This window comes from Salmo salar, chromosome 20 (assembly GCF_965601325.2).
Source record: "Salmo salar chromosome 20, fSalSal1, whole genome shotgun sequence".
Lineage (NCBI taxonomy): Eukaryota > Metazoa > Chordata > Actinopteri > Salmoniformes > Salmonidae > Salmo > Salmo salar.
The window spans coordinates 64181949-64198814 of NC_138310.1; the positions used below are offsets into that span (position 1 = coordinate 64181949).

General features: G+C 42.7%; 1 protein-coding gene across 3 annotated transcripts in view; it reads left to right on the forward strand.

Annotated features, from left to right (window-relative positions):
- Positions 1-9706, forward strand: part of LOC106581175 (membrane-associated phosphatidylinositol transfer protein 3) — a 129554-nt gene extending 119848 nt beyond the window's left edge. For 2 of the 3 annotated variants that reach the window (XR_001323030.3, XR_001323028.3), the window contains exons 19-20: positions 204-597; positions 6959-9706. Coding sequence is in view for 1 of the 3 variants with exons in the window: in XM_014163053.3 (XP_014018528.1) it covers positions 204-530 (327 nt within the window). In the remaining 2 variants the exon portion in view is untranslated. Of the gene's footprint in view, positions 1-203; positions 5175-6958 lie in introns of those variants that run through there. The other variant, XM_014163053.3, reaches the window with a different exon arrangement.
- The last annotated feature ends 7160 nt before the right edge of the window (positions 9707-16866 follow it).

The following is a 16866-nucleotide window of genomic DNA, read 5'->3' on the forward strand; positions in this document are numbered from 1 at the left end:
CTATCTACCTGTTTAGTCTTCTATTCTTTTATCTAACATGACCACTCTCACTAACTGTCTCGTTCTCTCTCTCTCTCTCTCTCTCTCTCTCTCTCTCTCTCTCTCTCTCTCTCTCTCTCGCACTCTCCTACTCTCTCTCGCACTCTCTCTCTCTCTCTCTCTCTCTCTCTCTCTCTCTCTCTCTCTCTCTCTCTTTCCCATAGTTCCTAAGTGATGGCTATGCAGTGCACCTCTCCTCACTGCAGTTTGGCCACCGGGCCAGACCCAAGAAGCTTTCCTCAGTACGCATGGTCCTGAAGAAAGGCTCCTTCGGCCTCACTGCCAAACCTGACTTCCTGTGTAAACGCACCCACCTGAGGAGAACTATGTCTGTCCAACACCCTGATCCTCCCTGCACCCCCAACCCCAAGCCTGAGCGGGCCCAGAGCCAACCAGAGTCTGACCAGGACCCCGGGGGAGGAGGAGGAGGGGGCGGCGGCCATGGTGTCTGGGGGCGTGCCTCCATGCACCGTGGAGACACGACACCCTGACGGACAGAGAGAGATGGAGGGAGGATGGAAGAGGAGGAGGACAGGGGTCTCAGTGTCCAGGGTCAAGGTGAACATTCAGACTTAAATGGCTTAAATTGCCCTATATTATACTCCTAGAACTATATGATCATACCATCTCTCTATAATAGCAACACACTGAAAATATCCCCCCAGAACCTGTTTCTGTGTTGGTGTACTTGAGGCTGTGAAAATACCTTGTTCCCTTTTCCATTGTGTAATTTGTGTAGAGTTTACTGCAGCATATTGGCAATTATGTAATGTGAATAAATTATTCATTTAGAATAATTTAGATATTGACTTTTGGCTCTTCAGCATTGTGGCCTAAGCCTTTGATATCATAAGGCTTTGTAAAGTTTTGACTCCAACACAGATTGATTTGCTTTGCTCGTATTGTACTCTAGTGCAGTCAATAAATGTTCACCTTGATTTTGTTATGTTTTGTGGTGTGATATACAAGGGTCATCACAGCTGGAATAGGATCTGCAGATGGCTTGATTTTAATTATTATAATTTGTTTTACTTTACCCCTTTTTCCCCCCGATTTCGTGGTATTCAATTGGGAGTTATAGTCTTGTCTCATCGCTGCAACTCTCGTACAGACTCAGGAGAGGCGAAGGTCGAGAGCCATGTTTCCTCCGAAACACAACTCAACCAAGCCGCACTGCTTCTTGACACAATGGAAGCCAGCCACACCAATGTGTCAGAGGAAACACCGTACACCTAGCGACCTTGTCAGCGTGCATGCACCCGGCCCGCCACAGGAGTCGCTAGAGCGCGATGTGACAAGGACATCCCTGCCAGCCAAACCCTCCCCTAACCCAGGCGACGCTGGGCCGATTGTGCGCCGCCCCATGGGTCTCCCAGTCGCGGCCGGCTGCGACAGAGCCTGGACTCGAGCCAGGATCTCTAGTGGCACAGCAAGCAACTGCGATGCAGTGCCTTAGACCACTGCGCCACTCGGGAGGCCCAGACATTATGATTTATACAGCTAAACAAAATAATAATAATAACAGCTTTACTGTCTGAGACAAGGAGAGAGGGGCAGAGAAGACAGAGATGGAACGGGAGAGAGATTTAAACGCAGTAAGTGAAACATGGAGAGAGAGACTGCAGTCAGAAAAATGGAGAGAGATGAAAGAGAGCGAGAGATGGAGAAAGAAAGCATGCAGGAAGATATATAGAGAGGGGGAGAGCAGACAGAGAGAAACGGAGAGAGAGCAGAGATCAGCCTGTATACTCCCTCATAAATATTCATTCAGGAACCTGAGGTAGCTGTGCTATTATTAGGAACAGTTCCTTTATTTTCAAAGCCCACTGCCTCCTATTTTCCCATTTAACAGAGCCGAATAGAGGGCCTGCTGAGCTACAACTGGAGTGTCCAGTCAAGCACGAAATCCACTCATTTCTAGATTTGGGAATAGTGTTTCTGCAATTAAGGAGATTGGAGCATGGGTACTGTGTCACTTCAGTGGGCCTGTAGGAACTAATCTACACTGAACAAAAATAGTCATGGGAAATGTCAGGTGTATAGGATAATTCACTGTTCACTTACAGTGCATTCGGAAAGTATTCAGGCCCCTTCCCTTTTTCCACGTTTTGTTACGTTACAGCCTTATTCTAAAATGTATTAAATATAATTTTTTCTTCATCAATCTAAACACAATACCCCATAATGACAAAGCGCAAACAGGTTTTTAGAAATTTGAGCAAATGTATTAAAATGTAAAAACAGAAATACTTTATTTACATAAGTATTCAGACCCTTTGCTATGAGACTCAAAATACTTTATTTACTTAAGTAGTCAGACCCTTTGCTATGAGACTCAAAATTTAGCTCAGGTACATCCTGTTTCAATTTTCATCCTTGAGATGTTTCAACAACTTGATTGGAGTCCACTTGTGGTAAATTCAATTGATTGAACATGATTTGGAAAGTCACACACCTGTCTATATAACATCCCACAGTTGTCAGTGCAAAAGCCAAGCCATGAGGTCGAAGGAATTGTCCCCAATTTATTTTTGCTGCGTTGAAGGTCCCAAAGTACACAGTGTGCCTCCATCATTCCTGAATGGAAGAAGTTTAGAACCACCAAGACTCTTCCTAGAGCTGGCCGCCCGGCCAAACTGAGCAATCGGGGGAGAAGGGCCTTGGTCAGGGAGGTGACCAAGAACCCGATCGTCACTCTGACAAAGCTCCGGAGTTACTCTGTGGAGATGGGAGATCCTTCCTGAAGGACAACCATCTCTGCAACACTCCACAAATCAGGCATTTATGGTAGACTGCCCAGACAGAAGCCACTCCTCAGTAAAAGGCACATGACAGCCCGCTTGGAGTTTGCCAAAAGGCACATAAAGGACTATAAGACCATGAAAAACAAGATTCTCTGGTCTGATGAAACCAAAATTAAACTCTTTGGCCTGAATGCTAAGCTTCATATCTGGAGGAAACCTGGCACCATCCCTATGGTGAAGAATGGTGGTGGCATCATCATGCTGTGGGGGTGTTTACAGCGGCAGGGACTGGGAGACTAGTCAGGATCGAGCGAAAGATGACCGGAGAAAAGTATAGAGAGATCCTTAATGAAAACCTGCTCCAGAGCTCTCAGGACCTCAGACTGGAGTGTAGGTTCACCTTCCAACAGGACAACGACCCTAAGCACAGCCAATACAAAGCAGGAGTGGCTTAGGGACAAGTCTCTGAATGTCCTTCAGTGGCCCAGCCAGAGCCCAGACGAACCCGATCGAACATCTTTGGAGAGACCTGAAAATAGCTGTGCAGCGACACTCCCCATCCAACCTGACAGAGCTTGAGAGGATCTGCGGAGAAGAATGGGAGAAACTCCCCAAATAAAGGTGTGCCAAGCTTGTAGCGTCATACCCAATAAGACTCAAGGCTGTAATCTCATGTAAATTATGTAAATGTGTTATATTTCAGTTTTTTATTTTATATACAGTTGAAGTCGGAGGTTTACATACACTTAGGTTGGAGTCATTAAAACTCGTTTTTCAACCACTCCACACATTTCTTGTTAACAAACTATAGTTTTGGCAAGTCGGTTAGGACATCTACTTTGTGCATGAGACAAGTAATTTTTCCAACAATTGTTTACAGACAGATTTTTTCACTTATAATTTACTGTATCACAATTCAAGTGGGTCAGAAGTTTACATACACTAAGTTGACTGTGCCTTTAAACAGCTTGGAAAATTGGCTTTAGAAGCTTCTGATAGGCTAAATTATATAATTTGAGTCAATTGGAGGTGTACCTGTGGATGTCTTTCAAGGCCTACCTTCAAACTCAGTGCCTCTTTGCTTGACATCATGGGAAAATCAAAAGAAATCAGCCAAGATCTCATAAAAAAATTGTAGACCATCACAAGTCTGGTTCATCCTTGGGAGCAATTTCCAAACGCCTGAAGGTACCACGTTCATCTGTACAAACAATAGTACGCAAGTATAAACACCATGGGACCACGCAGCCTTGTTACCGGTCAGGAAGGAGACGCGTTCTGTCTCCTAGAAATGAACGTACTTTGGTGCAAAAAGTGCAAATCAATCCCAGATTAACAGTAAAGAACCTTGTGAAGATGCTGGAGGAAACAGGTACAAAAGTATCTATATCCAAAGTTAAACGAGTCCTATATCGACATAACCTGAAAACCCACTCAACAAGGAAGAAGCCACTGCCCCAAAACTACAATAAAAAAAGCCAGACTACGGTTTGCAACTGCACATGGGGACAAAGATCGTACTTTTTGAAGAAATGTCCTATGGTCTAATGAAACAAAAATAGAACTGTTTGGCCATCGTTATGTTTGGAAGAAAAAGGGGGAGGCTTGGAAGCCGAAGAACACCATCCGAACCGTGAAGCACGGGGGTGGCAGCATCATTTTGTGGGGGTGCTTTGCTGCAGGAGGGACTGGTCCACTTCACAAAATAGATGGGCTCATGAGGAGGGAAAATTATGTGGATATATTGAAGCAACATCTCAAGACATCAGTCAGGAAGTTAAAGCTTGGTCGCAAATGGGTCTGCCAAATGCACAATGACCCTAAGCATACTTCCAAAGTTGTGGCAAAATGGCTTAAGGACAACAAAGTCAAGGTATTGGAGTGGCCATCACAAAGCCCTGACCTCAATCCTATAGAAAATATGTGGGCAGAACTGAAAAGGCGTGTGCGAGCAAGGAGGCCTACAAACCTGACTCAGTTACACCTGCTCTGTCAGTAGGAATGGGCCAAAATTCACCCAACTTATTGTGGGAAGCTTGTGGAAGGCTACCCAAAACGTGTGACCCAAGTTAAACAATTTAAAGGCAAATGCTACCAAATAATAATTGCGTGTACTTAAACTTCTGACCCACTGGGAATGTGATGAAAGAAATAAAAGCTGAAATAAATCATTCCCTCTACTATTATTCTGACATTTCACATTCTTAAAATAAAGTGGTGATCCTAACTGACCTGAGACACGGAATTTTTAATAGGATTAAATGTTAGGAATTGTGAAAAACTGAGTTGAAATGTATTTGGCTAAGGTGTATGTAAACTTCCGACTTCAACTGTATACATTTGCACAATTTTCTAAAAACCTGTTATTGCTTTGTCATTATGGAGTATTGTGTGTAGATTGATCAGGGGGAAAAACAATTTAATCAATTTTAGTATAAGGCTGCAATGTAACAAAATGTGGATAGAGTCAAGGGGTCTGAATACCTTCCGAATGCACTGTATATATATATATATATAATATATATATGTATATATATATATACATTGCTCAAAAAAATAAAGGGAACACTTAAACAACACAATGTAACTCCAAGTCAATCACACTTCTGTGAAATCAAACTGTCCACTTAGGAAGCAACACTGATTGACAATAAATTTCACATGCTGTTGTGCAAATGGAATAGACAACAGGTGGAAATTATAGGCAATTAGCAAGACACCCCCAATAAAGGAGTGGTTCTGCAGGTGGGGACCACAGACCACTTCTCAGTTCCTATGCTTCCTGGCTGATGTTTTGGTCACTTTTGAATGCTGGCGGTGCTTCCACTCTAGTGGTAGCATGAGACGGAGTCTACAACCCACACAAGTGGCTCAGGTAGTGCAGCTCATCCAGGATGGCACATCAATGCGAGCTGTGGCAAGAAGGTTTGCTGTGTCTGTCAGCGTAGTGTCCAGAGCATGGAGGCGCTACCAGGAGACAGGCCAGTACACGTGGAGGAGGTCGTAGGAGGGCAACAACCCAGCAGCAGGACCGCTACCCCCGCCTTTGTGCAAGGAGGAGCAGGAGGAGCACTGCCAGAGCCCTGCAAAATGACCTCCAGCAGGCCACAAATGTGCATGTGTCTGCTCAAACGGTCAGAAACAGACTCCATGAGGGTGGGATGAGGGCCCGACGTCCACAGATGGGGGTTGTGCTTACAGCCCAACACCGTGCAGGACGTTTTGCATTTGCCAGAGAACACCAGGATTGGCAAATTCGCCACTGGCGCCCTGTGCTCTTCACAGATGAAAGCAGGTTCACACTGAGCACGTGACAGACGTGACAGAGTCTGGAGACACCGTGGAGAACGTTCTGCTGCCTGCAACATCCTCCAGCATGACCGGTTTGGCGGTGGGTCAGTCATGGTGTGGGGTGGCATTTCTTTGGGGGGCCGCACAGCCCTCCATGTGCTCGCCAGAGGTAGCCTGACTGCCATTAGGTACCGAGATGAGATCCTCAGACCCCTTGTGAGACCATATGCTGGTGCGGTTGGCCCTGGGTTCCTCCTAATGCAAGACAATGCTAGACCTCATGTGGCTGGAGTGTGTCAGCAGTTCCTGCAAGAGGAAGGCATTGATGCTATGGACTGGCCAGCCCGTTCCCCAGACCTGAATCCAATTGAGCACATCTGGGACATCATGTCTCGCTCCATCCACCAATGCCACGTTGCACCACAGACTGTCCAGGAGTTGGTGGATGCTTTAGTCCAGGTCTGGGAGGAGATCCCTCAGGAGACCATCCGCCACCTCATCAGGAGCATGCCCAGGCGTTGTAGGGAGGTCATACAGGCACGTGGAGGCCACACACACTACTGAGTTTCATTTTGACTTGTTTTAAGGACATTACATCAAAGTTGGATCAGCCTGTAGTGTGGTTTTCCACTTTAATTTTGAGTGTGACTCCAAATCCAGACCTCCATGGGTTGATAAATTGGATTTCCATTGATTATTTTTGTGTGATTTTGTTGTCAGCACATTCAACTATGTAAAGAAAAAAGTATTTAATAAGATTATTTCTTTCATTCAGATCTAGGATGTGTTGTTTAAGTGTTCCCTTTATTTTTTTGAGCAGTATATATATATATATATTGGAATTTGAACCACTATACTAACTGAATCTCTCTTTCTTTTTGCAGTGCCGTCACTTATATTGGATCTTCTGCTGGTATCAGTTGTGTTAACCTCCTGCTTGGCCCTCTACACTTCTTCAACAGCTGCCCTTCTCCACTCCCAGGACTCAGTAGATGGTATTCCTCAAGATTTCTCTTAATGCTTGAAACAGCCATGGATTCATCCTAATGCTGTCTGTCTCTCAAGCTCAAATTATGTCCAATGTGGAAAACGTTTTTTCAGTGGCAATGCTAATGAATCAATGTGTTATCTTTTGTCAAGCCGAGAGAGAGGGACACTTTGGTCATTTGTAAAATGGTGCAAAAACATTTCCTGCAGAACATTAGATCAACACACAGATGCAACCAGAGTCATATGCCAGAAGACTCCCTCTCATCCCCCACTGGGAATAGTAACAGAGAAGATCCTGTTGAAACCTATGGAGGAATGTTCTAGCCCAAGCAATACACCACCAGGAGATGTTCCAGACAGTATGTTCATTGACCTGCTGTGTTGACAGGTGGCAGAGCTACACCGACTGACTCTTGCAATTATTCTCTATGTAAATAGGACAGACATCTTGTCCCTCTCTATGGTCTGTGTCCCCAGGAGCGCTGTGGGGCCTCTGGCTACTTCACGCTGGGGACATTAACCTCATGTTCCTCAGCCCGGCTGACCTAAACTAACCCCACTCCAGCCTCAGCCCTATAGCCATCCATCTCTCCCTCTCTCATTCAGTAAGTCATTGAGGCAGAACATGGCTTCAGACAGCAGCCTGGTAGGGGGTCCATGGCCACTGGTTGCTCTGACTTGCACTATACAAGTACTACAGTATACCGTGGTGCTTGGTGGGCTGTAGTTCTGTGGAATGCTGTTACTCCTGCTGGCTCAGATATGATAGCGGGATTTGCTTGCTGTTGTGATCTTATATCTGTCTGCAGATGTTGAACTACATGTTTTACTCCTTCTCTGTTGAGTTTCTGGGCTTGTGTGATATGCTTTGTACAGCTGTTTGAGGGAAGGCTTGTACTGAATTGACTGAAATTGTTTACAGGTTTGTGATGAGATAGACACAGACATCAGAGTAGTCATGACGACCTCTCATGAGGAATGATGAAATCAGTTATTTGATTTTGTTATGGTCAAAAGTCTAAGACATGGAACTGACAGTGGGAAGAGAATAAGTCCTATTAACGTTATATCTTGCAATAGATCCTAACCTTCTTGTCAGGTGAAATAACATCATTCAGAATGCTATAGTTAGCATCCATTTTAGGAAAGCTACATCTTGAAGTGTGAGGGTCATTGGGACTAATGAAGGGGCATGTCTAATGATATGAGATACCATGTCACCTTATCATACATTGTACTATGGTGGGTCACCTCTCTGTGCAACACACCTATTTTTCTATGATGAAAAACTGTGTGCAGAAATATTTTAAAAGTGTGTTTTTTAAACTGTTATTTAATGTGACTGATAGTTACTTTTGCCTTAATATGTATTTTGTTGTTGTGTAGAATTATGAAAATGATATTACTAACCTAATTGCTTGACCAAAGTATGAGTTTGACATTCATGAGAAAGTACATTGTATCTACTTGATATTTTGTCTTGTATACATTTAAGTATATGCTGGAATGGAGTCATGTGTGTTTGTGTGTGTGTGTGTGTGTGTGTGTGTGTGTGTGTGTGTGTGTGTGTGTGTGTGTGGTGTGTGTGTGTGTGTGTGTGTGTGTGTGTGTGTGTGTGTGTGTGTGTGTGTGTGTGTGTGTGTGCGTGCGCGTGCTTATGTGTACGTTTCTGTGTATTTAAGTATTACGTTTCTGTATAATCAAGTATTTATGGTGTAAATACCTGGAGCTACAATATGCTCCTGAACATGAAAGTAAAGACCATGTATTCTGGAAGGAGAAGTCGAAGGTTGTTCAGTGTTGCCTGTTAAAAGCAGGAGTATGGTTCAGATTTAAGATGAGTGTCTCACCAAGGATTACACTAGTAAGGTTTGTATAACTGTCAAGAAAGAGCAAGAGCTTTAGTGTTGCCTCAGGGTTTAGTTTCAAACCCATTGACTGGAGAAGAATCTCTGTTGGTTGAAATCAGAAGCTTAGAGAGAGTGAGTGAAAGAGTTAGTTGTTTGCTTTCCTCTTTTGTTTAACCTCATAGAGTAACACAGCTTTGAGACAGTATCTAAGCTTACTAAACTAATGACAGAACAGTAGCTATATTTAAAACATGAATGTAAAAAGTCCCAGTAACTCCATCCCTATAATGTCAATAACATACCAGCAACATTGTCTGGGTGAATACTGTTGAAAGAATGATATACAGTTTGACTTGTGATTTGTATCTTGATCATTCCCATCAGTATAATGTGTTGTACACTGTATGATAATCGCTGTATTTTCGACGACACTACCATAGACTACCATGTACACTAAGACATTTACAGTGATTCTGATTTCAGCTGGCCTGTTTCCTATAAAAATGTGGTGTGAAAGGAAAAAATTTATTGCCATTAAATATTTAACATAATTTAGGTAAATTAAGTGATATTTGTTTATTTATTGTCATGCTATTCTATCTTGAGGTAAACTATATGGTCAGAGTTGCACTGCTGCAGAAATCCAATAGAACATTTTGTTCAGATTTAATGTAGTTGAAACATTTGTTTATATGATATGGTTTCCTGTAATTGTGTTCTTGGACTTCAACCATCTCTCACTATCCTGTCAGTAATAAAAAGAAAAAGAGCACAGACAGAGGCTCAATTTGATCCAATGCTCCTGTTTCTATAGTAATTGCCTTCACAGCTGTCGCTATAGACTCTCCTGTATTATAACGGAGAGTCGAGAAGCAGGTGAAAAGTTTAATAAAACAACTAACATGGAACGTGACAACATAATAGAAGCGTCCACGCATAAACACAGGAACAATACATGTATAAAGAGCACAGACAGAGGCTAAACTTGGTTTAAAACTCCAATGCTCCTGTGTCTGTAAGTGGAGGCTCCTCAGAGCAGGAAGGGGTGGATCATCCTCAGTGAATTTCATAAAAATAGAAAGTTATACATTTTAGATAACACTATACAAAATATATTCACTTCACCAAATAATAAATTAAAACTGTAACGTCTACCCCCTCTCCGGCGCTCAACGTCGCCGGTCTACTAACCACCAGTCCTGGCAATCCATCTTTACGCACACCTGTGTCTCATCTATCACAGCTGGTAACCATCATTACGCACACCTGTGTCTCATCTATCACACCTGGTAACCATCATTACACACACCTGTGTCTCATCTATCACACCTGGTAACCATCATTACGCACACCTGTGTCTCATCTATCACACCTGGTAACCATCATTACACACACCTGTGTCTCATCTATCACACCTGGTAACCATCATTACGCACACCTGTGTCTCATCTATCACAGCTGGTAACCATCATTACGCACACCTGTGTCTCATCTATCACACCTGGTAACCATCATTACGCACACCTGTGTCTCATCTATCACAGCTGGTAACCATCATTACGCACACCTGTGTCTCATCTATCACACCTGGTAACCATCATTACGCACACCTGTGTCTCATCTATCACACCTGGTAACCATCATTACGCACACCTGTGTCTCATCTATCACACCTGGTAACCATCATTACGCACATCTGTGTCTCATCTGTCACACCTGGTAACCATCATTACGCACACCTGTGTCTCATCTGTGGTCCCGTGTGGCTCAGTTGGTAGAGCATGGTGTTTGCAACGCCAGGGTTGTGGGTTCGATTCCCACGGGGGACCAGTACGGAGATTTTTTTTTTAATGAAACGTATGCATTCACTACCATAAGTCGCTCTGGATAAGAGCGTCTGCTAAATTACTAAAATGTAATGTAAATGTCACACCTGGTAACCATCATTACGCACACCTGTGTCTCATCTATCACACCTGGTAACCATCATTACGCACACCTGTGTCTCATCTATCATACCTGGTAACCATCATTACGCACACCTGGTAACCATCATTACGCACACCTGTGTCTCATCTATCACACCTGGTAACCATCATTACGCACACCTGTGTCTCATCTATCACACCTGGTAACCATCATTACGCACACCTGGTAACCATCATTACGCACACCTGTGTCTCATCTATCACACCTGGACACAATAGTTGAACAGTTTTGAACAAATTCATTACTTCAAAAATGAAGGAGAAGCAAGAGACAGCTAGATATATTTTGTCAATTTTTATTTCACTTTCACTTAGCTAGCAAATGGAGCTAGCTAGTTTTGCCTATTCAAACACAGAGGGATGCTATGTTAGATACTGTAGCTGGCAATGACTCCAACACTGGAACTCTTCCAAGTCAAGGTAAGCTTTACTAATTTATTGCTACCGGGGCCCGCCTGTGTAACAACTTACTGACTGAACACTGTACTGCATGATTGTAGCGGGTTTAATAACGTTCTATTAGCTATGTTGACTATGACGTTACTTTAGCTAATATGGTGACAACGATGTAGGCTGTGTGTACCAGTTATGATATGAAGGTTTGGCTTGGAAAGGTTTTTTAGCCTGGTCACAGACAGCTGATGTGTTGTGTATTGAAGTCCACAAGAGATGGGAAAAGGTGAGAGGAGGAGAGCTCTTAGATGCGAGAAGGAACACAACAAACTGTTTGTGTGTAGCTATGGAAGTTAACTACGTGTGATCAGGGTTGTATTAATTCCGCCAATTCTGTTGAAAAACGTTTCTTAAACGAAAGCAAACAGAATGAAATGGGGATAAACATACTTGATTTTGTCCAATAGAAACTCTCGTTTGCAACTGTTGGACTAATGATTACACCCTCGATCAGCTAGATGCAGGCAAGAATGTGCAAGGCAGTATTGAATGTGTCACTGTCTGTCACCTCAAATCTTTCTCTCCACCTGTCTGCACCTGTGTTGTAAACTTTCATTCATTGGCTAGGTTGTAGCAACCTCATGATGGGTATAGGGAGCATTTGAGTATCATGTAGAAGCCTAAACCTATCGATGTTACATTTAACTGGGTGAATGAAATATGAACGACAGTCATCCAATATCCTGTAATAGAAATAAGGCCATGCTCACAAAAAAATTATTGTCCTCCATCTTAAACAGCACCGACTGCCACTGGTCTTTATTAATAACCTGCAAAGCTCGTAAGGTGCCATTCAGAGCCACCTAATTCCTGTAGTGAAGTACTAGATGCTAATACCTATGAACTACAAGTATATTCCTTTGCTACTCTGATCTGATAGAGCACAGACAAATGCTTTTGTTTCTTAGTTATCTTTAAAGCTACTCTTATAGACCCTCAGTACTTGATTCCTATACTGAAAAGCTAGCTGCTAAATACACTACACCTTTGAGCTAAATAGGTTTGGTACCGTGACCTGAGATGTCTCTGATAAACTGAGCTGTCTCCTCCAGCTTATTCTCCAGCTCTAATAATCAGTCCTGGGAACATCATCCCATCATTCTAATGACTCCATCAAGCCTATTATCACACATCTTTGTGCAGACCTCTTCTTAATATTTATGCTAATCCACAGCTATTTGGAAAGCTTCACCAGATAGCCCACATTGTAAAATGTTACCCTAAATGCTTAATTAGGTTTTTAAAACTAGGCAACCAATTCCCCCTCACACTCTTATTTTGACTTCCTGTGTCCTTATCCTTGGTGTTATGAATCTAATTTGTCCTTGATATATAAATAGGGAGAAAAGTTAGTTCACAGGAAGTCTGTAGAAAGTAGTGCCTACTTTTTGACACATTTTGTCATACTGCCAAGCCCCTCTAGCCGGTCAATATCTGGAAACAAGGCAGTTTCCCTATAAGACGCATGTACTCATTGTCACTGGTAATGACAAAGTCAAAAAAGCATTGACCTATCCATCAAATACAAAAAGCTTTTTAGACTTTATAGTATAGGGATTATGATCACTGCAACTCTATTTATCCTCATTCACGGTTACCAGGCCTGCAGTATGTAGTAACTATTGTTATTTTGAATAGTTTATTACAGTTCCACCATTACCTCTCTTCTAGCCACATAAAAAAAATCCCTTAGTTGTAAAGGCTTTTTGAAACCTGGCAGGGTTGTTCCTTTGGCCTATGATAGGAGTCGTGACTTCCATCTCGTTCAGTTTGATTAACTGCTCTTGAATTCTTTGGCTGCAAAGCTATTCACTTAAATGGTCAACAGCACAGCAGAGGGCCATCATGCAATCACTTTGAAATACGTATGGCTCACACAGCGGGAGAGAGGGGACTGAAAAGACAACAACATACTCAACATACACACTCATCACAGCACATACACTATATATACAAAAGTATGTGGACACCCCTTCAAATTAGTGGATTCGGCTATTTCAGCCACACCTGTTGCTGACAGGTGTATAAAATCGAGCATACAGCCATTCAATCTCCATAGACAAACATGGCAGTAGAATGGCCTTACGTCAGTACGAGAACTGTTAGTCGAGAGCTTCATGAAATGGGTTTCCATGGCCAAGCAGCCGCACACAAACCTAAGATCACCATGCGCAATACCAAGCGTCGGCTGGAGTGGTGTAAAGCTTGCCGCCATTGGACTTTGGAGCAGAGGAAACGGGTTCTCTAGAGGGGTAAATCACGCTTCACCATCTGGCAATACGATGGACAAATCTGGGTTTGGCAGATGCCAGGAGAACGCTACCTGCCCCAATGCATGTGCCAACTGTAAAGTTTGGTGGTGGAGGAATAATGGAGGAATAATGGTCTGGGGCCGTTTTACATGGTAGACAATTCTGTGCTTCCAACTTTGTGGCAACAGTTTGGGGAAGGCCCATTCCTGTTTCAACATGACAATTCCCCTGTGCACAAAGCGAGGCCCATACAGAAAAAGTTTGTCGAAATAGGTGTGGAAGAACTTGATTGTGCTGCACAGAGCCCTGACCTCAACCCCTATCGAAAACCTTTGGGATGAATTGGAACGCCGACTGTGAGTCCGGGCTAATCGCCCAACCTCACTAATGCTCTTGTGGCCGAATGGAAGCAAGTCCCCGTAGCAATGTTTCAACATCTAGTGGAAAGCCTTCCCAGAGTAGTGGAGGCTGTTATAGCAGCAAAGGGGGGACCAACTCCATATTAATGACCATGATTTTGGAATGAGATGTTCGACGAGCAGGTGTCCACATACTTCTGGTCATGTTGCCTAGTGGTTAGAGCGTTGGGCCTGTAACCGAAAGGTTGCTAGATCGAATCCCCGAGCTGACAAAGTAAAAATCTGTTGTTCTGCCCCTGAAGACACTGTTCCTAGGCTGTCATTGTAAGTAAGAAATTGTTCTTAACTGACTTGCCTAGTTAAATAAAGGTTCAATAAAAGAAATTATTTAAAAAATATACTGTATGATACAATAGGTGACCTTGGTAACACGTTAGGTAATCCATGTATGTGATTGAAAGGGGTCTCAAGACCGCTATGGATTCCCACTGAAAGCGGTTGTTATGATTTGTAGAATCTGAACTGAAATAGCCCCTAGCAGCACAGCACTTCAGTGCAGGGGATTGGAGAACTCAGAAGGCGTGTAGCAACAGATCATGTTTTGTTCATTGTCATGCAAAATATTATTGACTAGTATATCAGAATTGTTATTCACAGTACACGTACTGTAGGTCTACATGCACAGCAGTAACATTCCAGCTTTGACAGAATTATTTAGCACCAGCACAACGCTCTACTTAACGTCTCTATGGCAGGTAGTTACAGAGCACGCCACCACATGCCAGTTCTGAATCAGTGAGATTGTTATTACTGGACACCAATCCAAGGCTTAATTTGTCCTGTGATGACACAGCAGAGATGACATGCTTTAAACAGCCCAGTGCAGTCCAGAGAGAGAGAGAGAAAAAAAATTCATATGAGGGCCAGCCAGACTCTCTCTCGCTCACACACACCACACACTCCGATGAAGCACATTCCACCAATGAAAAAGGACAACCCAGCAAGGCCATACAGATAAAGTTTCCCCTGACGATCCAGCGTGGGAAACATATACTGCTGTGCTTTCTTCACAGAGGCTAATATTAGTTACCAACACCTTAGAAGGGCATTACATTGGCAATTCATTCTTTAGGTGACTCTATGTATTCTTTACTTACTCTTATATAGTGTTTTCCATCACATGACTTTCTCAACGGAAATGTTCTATTTTGAAATATAATTAATTTGGTCTCTGCTTTCTATTTAAGCTCAGAGGACAAAAAATACATTTCCTTAAAATGGATTTGAATAAATGCCCTTTAGAAAAAAAAGGTCACCCACCCGAGCCACAAAACTGGAATTGTCATTTATCAGACCATTCCCACACTGGCTACGTCTTTGGATTTGACAGCCAGTTTGAATGGTCTCCTCTGATCTGATTTGAGCTCATGACCAAAATGTCTTTTCACTTTGCATGCAGGCTATGAATATGTAACTTCATAGAATCACATTCATGAGAATGTAGCTGAATCATTATGTTTGTCTGGGTCCAGGCATGGTAAGATGTTATTTAACCTCCCTGGGCGAGGTGGTACGCTTGCGTCCCACCCTAGTCAACAGCCAGTGGAATCGCGTGGCGTGAAATACAAATACCTCAAAAATGCTATAACTTCAATTTCTCAAACATATGACTATTTTACACCATTTTAAAGACAAGACTCTTGTTAATCTAACCACATTGTCTGATTTCAAAAAGGCTTTACAGCGAAAGCAAAACATTAGATTATGTCAGGAGAGTACCCTGCCAAAAATAATCACACAGCCATTTTCAAAGCAAGCATATATGTCACAAAAACCAAAACCACAGCTAAATGCAGCACTAATCTTTGATGATCTTCATCAGATGACACTCCTAGGACATTATGTTATACAATACATGCATGTTTTGTTCAATCAATTTCATATTTATATCAAAAAACAGCTTTTTACATTAGCATGTGATGTTCAGAACTAGCATACCCACCGAAAACGTCCGGTGAATTTACTAAATTACTCATGATAAACGTTCACAAAATACATAACAATTATTTTAAGAATTATAGATACAGAACTCCTTTATGCAATCGCGGTGTCAGATTTTAAAATAGCTTTTCGGCTAAAGCACATTTTGCAATATTCTGAGTACATCGCTCGGCCATCACGGCTAGCTATTTTGACACCCACCAAGTTTGGGACTCACTAAACTCAGAATTACTATTAGAAAAATAGTATATATATATATATAAAACAAAGGACATCAAGGACAACTAAAATCATAACAGCAATGCCAACTGTATATGTTTGAGTGCATGTCTGGCACTATTACATGTATGTGTGTGTTCTTGTATGCGTTTATTTGAATGTGTGTGCATATGCACGTGTACAAACACCTGCACGGCATCAGCCTCAGGCAAACCGGCATTAGCTGTAAAAACACTGCCCCTCAGTGTCATTCAAACATACTTTTTTTTTTTACTTGTATGTTTGTCCATCTCCCGCACAGCAACTCCACTCCCATTTGTCTCCAATTCCACATCCTCACCAACACCCCTTCCAGCAGCATCTGGTCTCCCAGCCAGGACCAACCGTGCTTAGCTTCAGAGGCAAGCCAGCAGTGGGGTGCAGGGTGGTATGCTGCTGGCTAAAAATGTATGCTATTTGAATGTGTTCAGCACATGAAAACACTCGATTAACTTTTAACTTCGGGTGCGCCTCGTCCCGCTGCGTCATCCTCTATTTCCAAAGTAATATACAGAACGTTAGCGTTTATACCTACATATATACATATGACTCTGATTCCAACAGTTGCCGCCTTACAATACATAAAGCAGACACAGCAATTTCACAAGCTAGCTCTCTCATAAAAACACGTTTATTCTGTC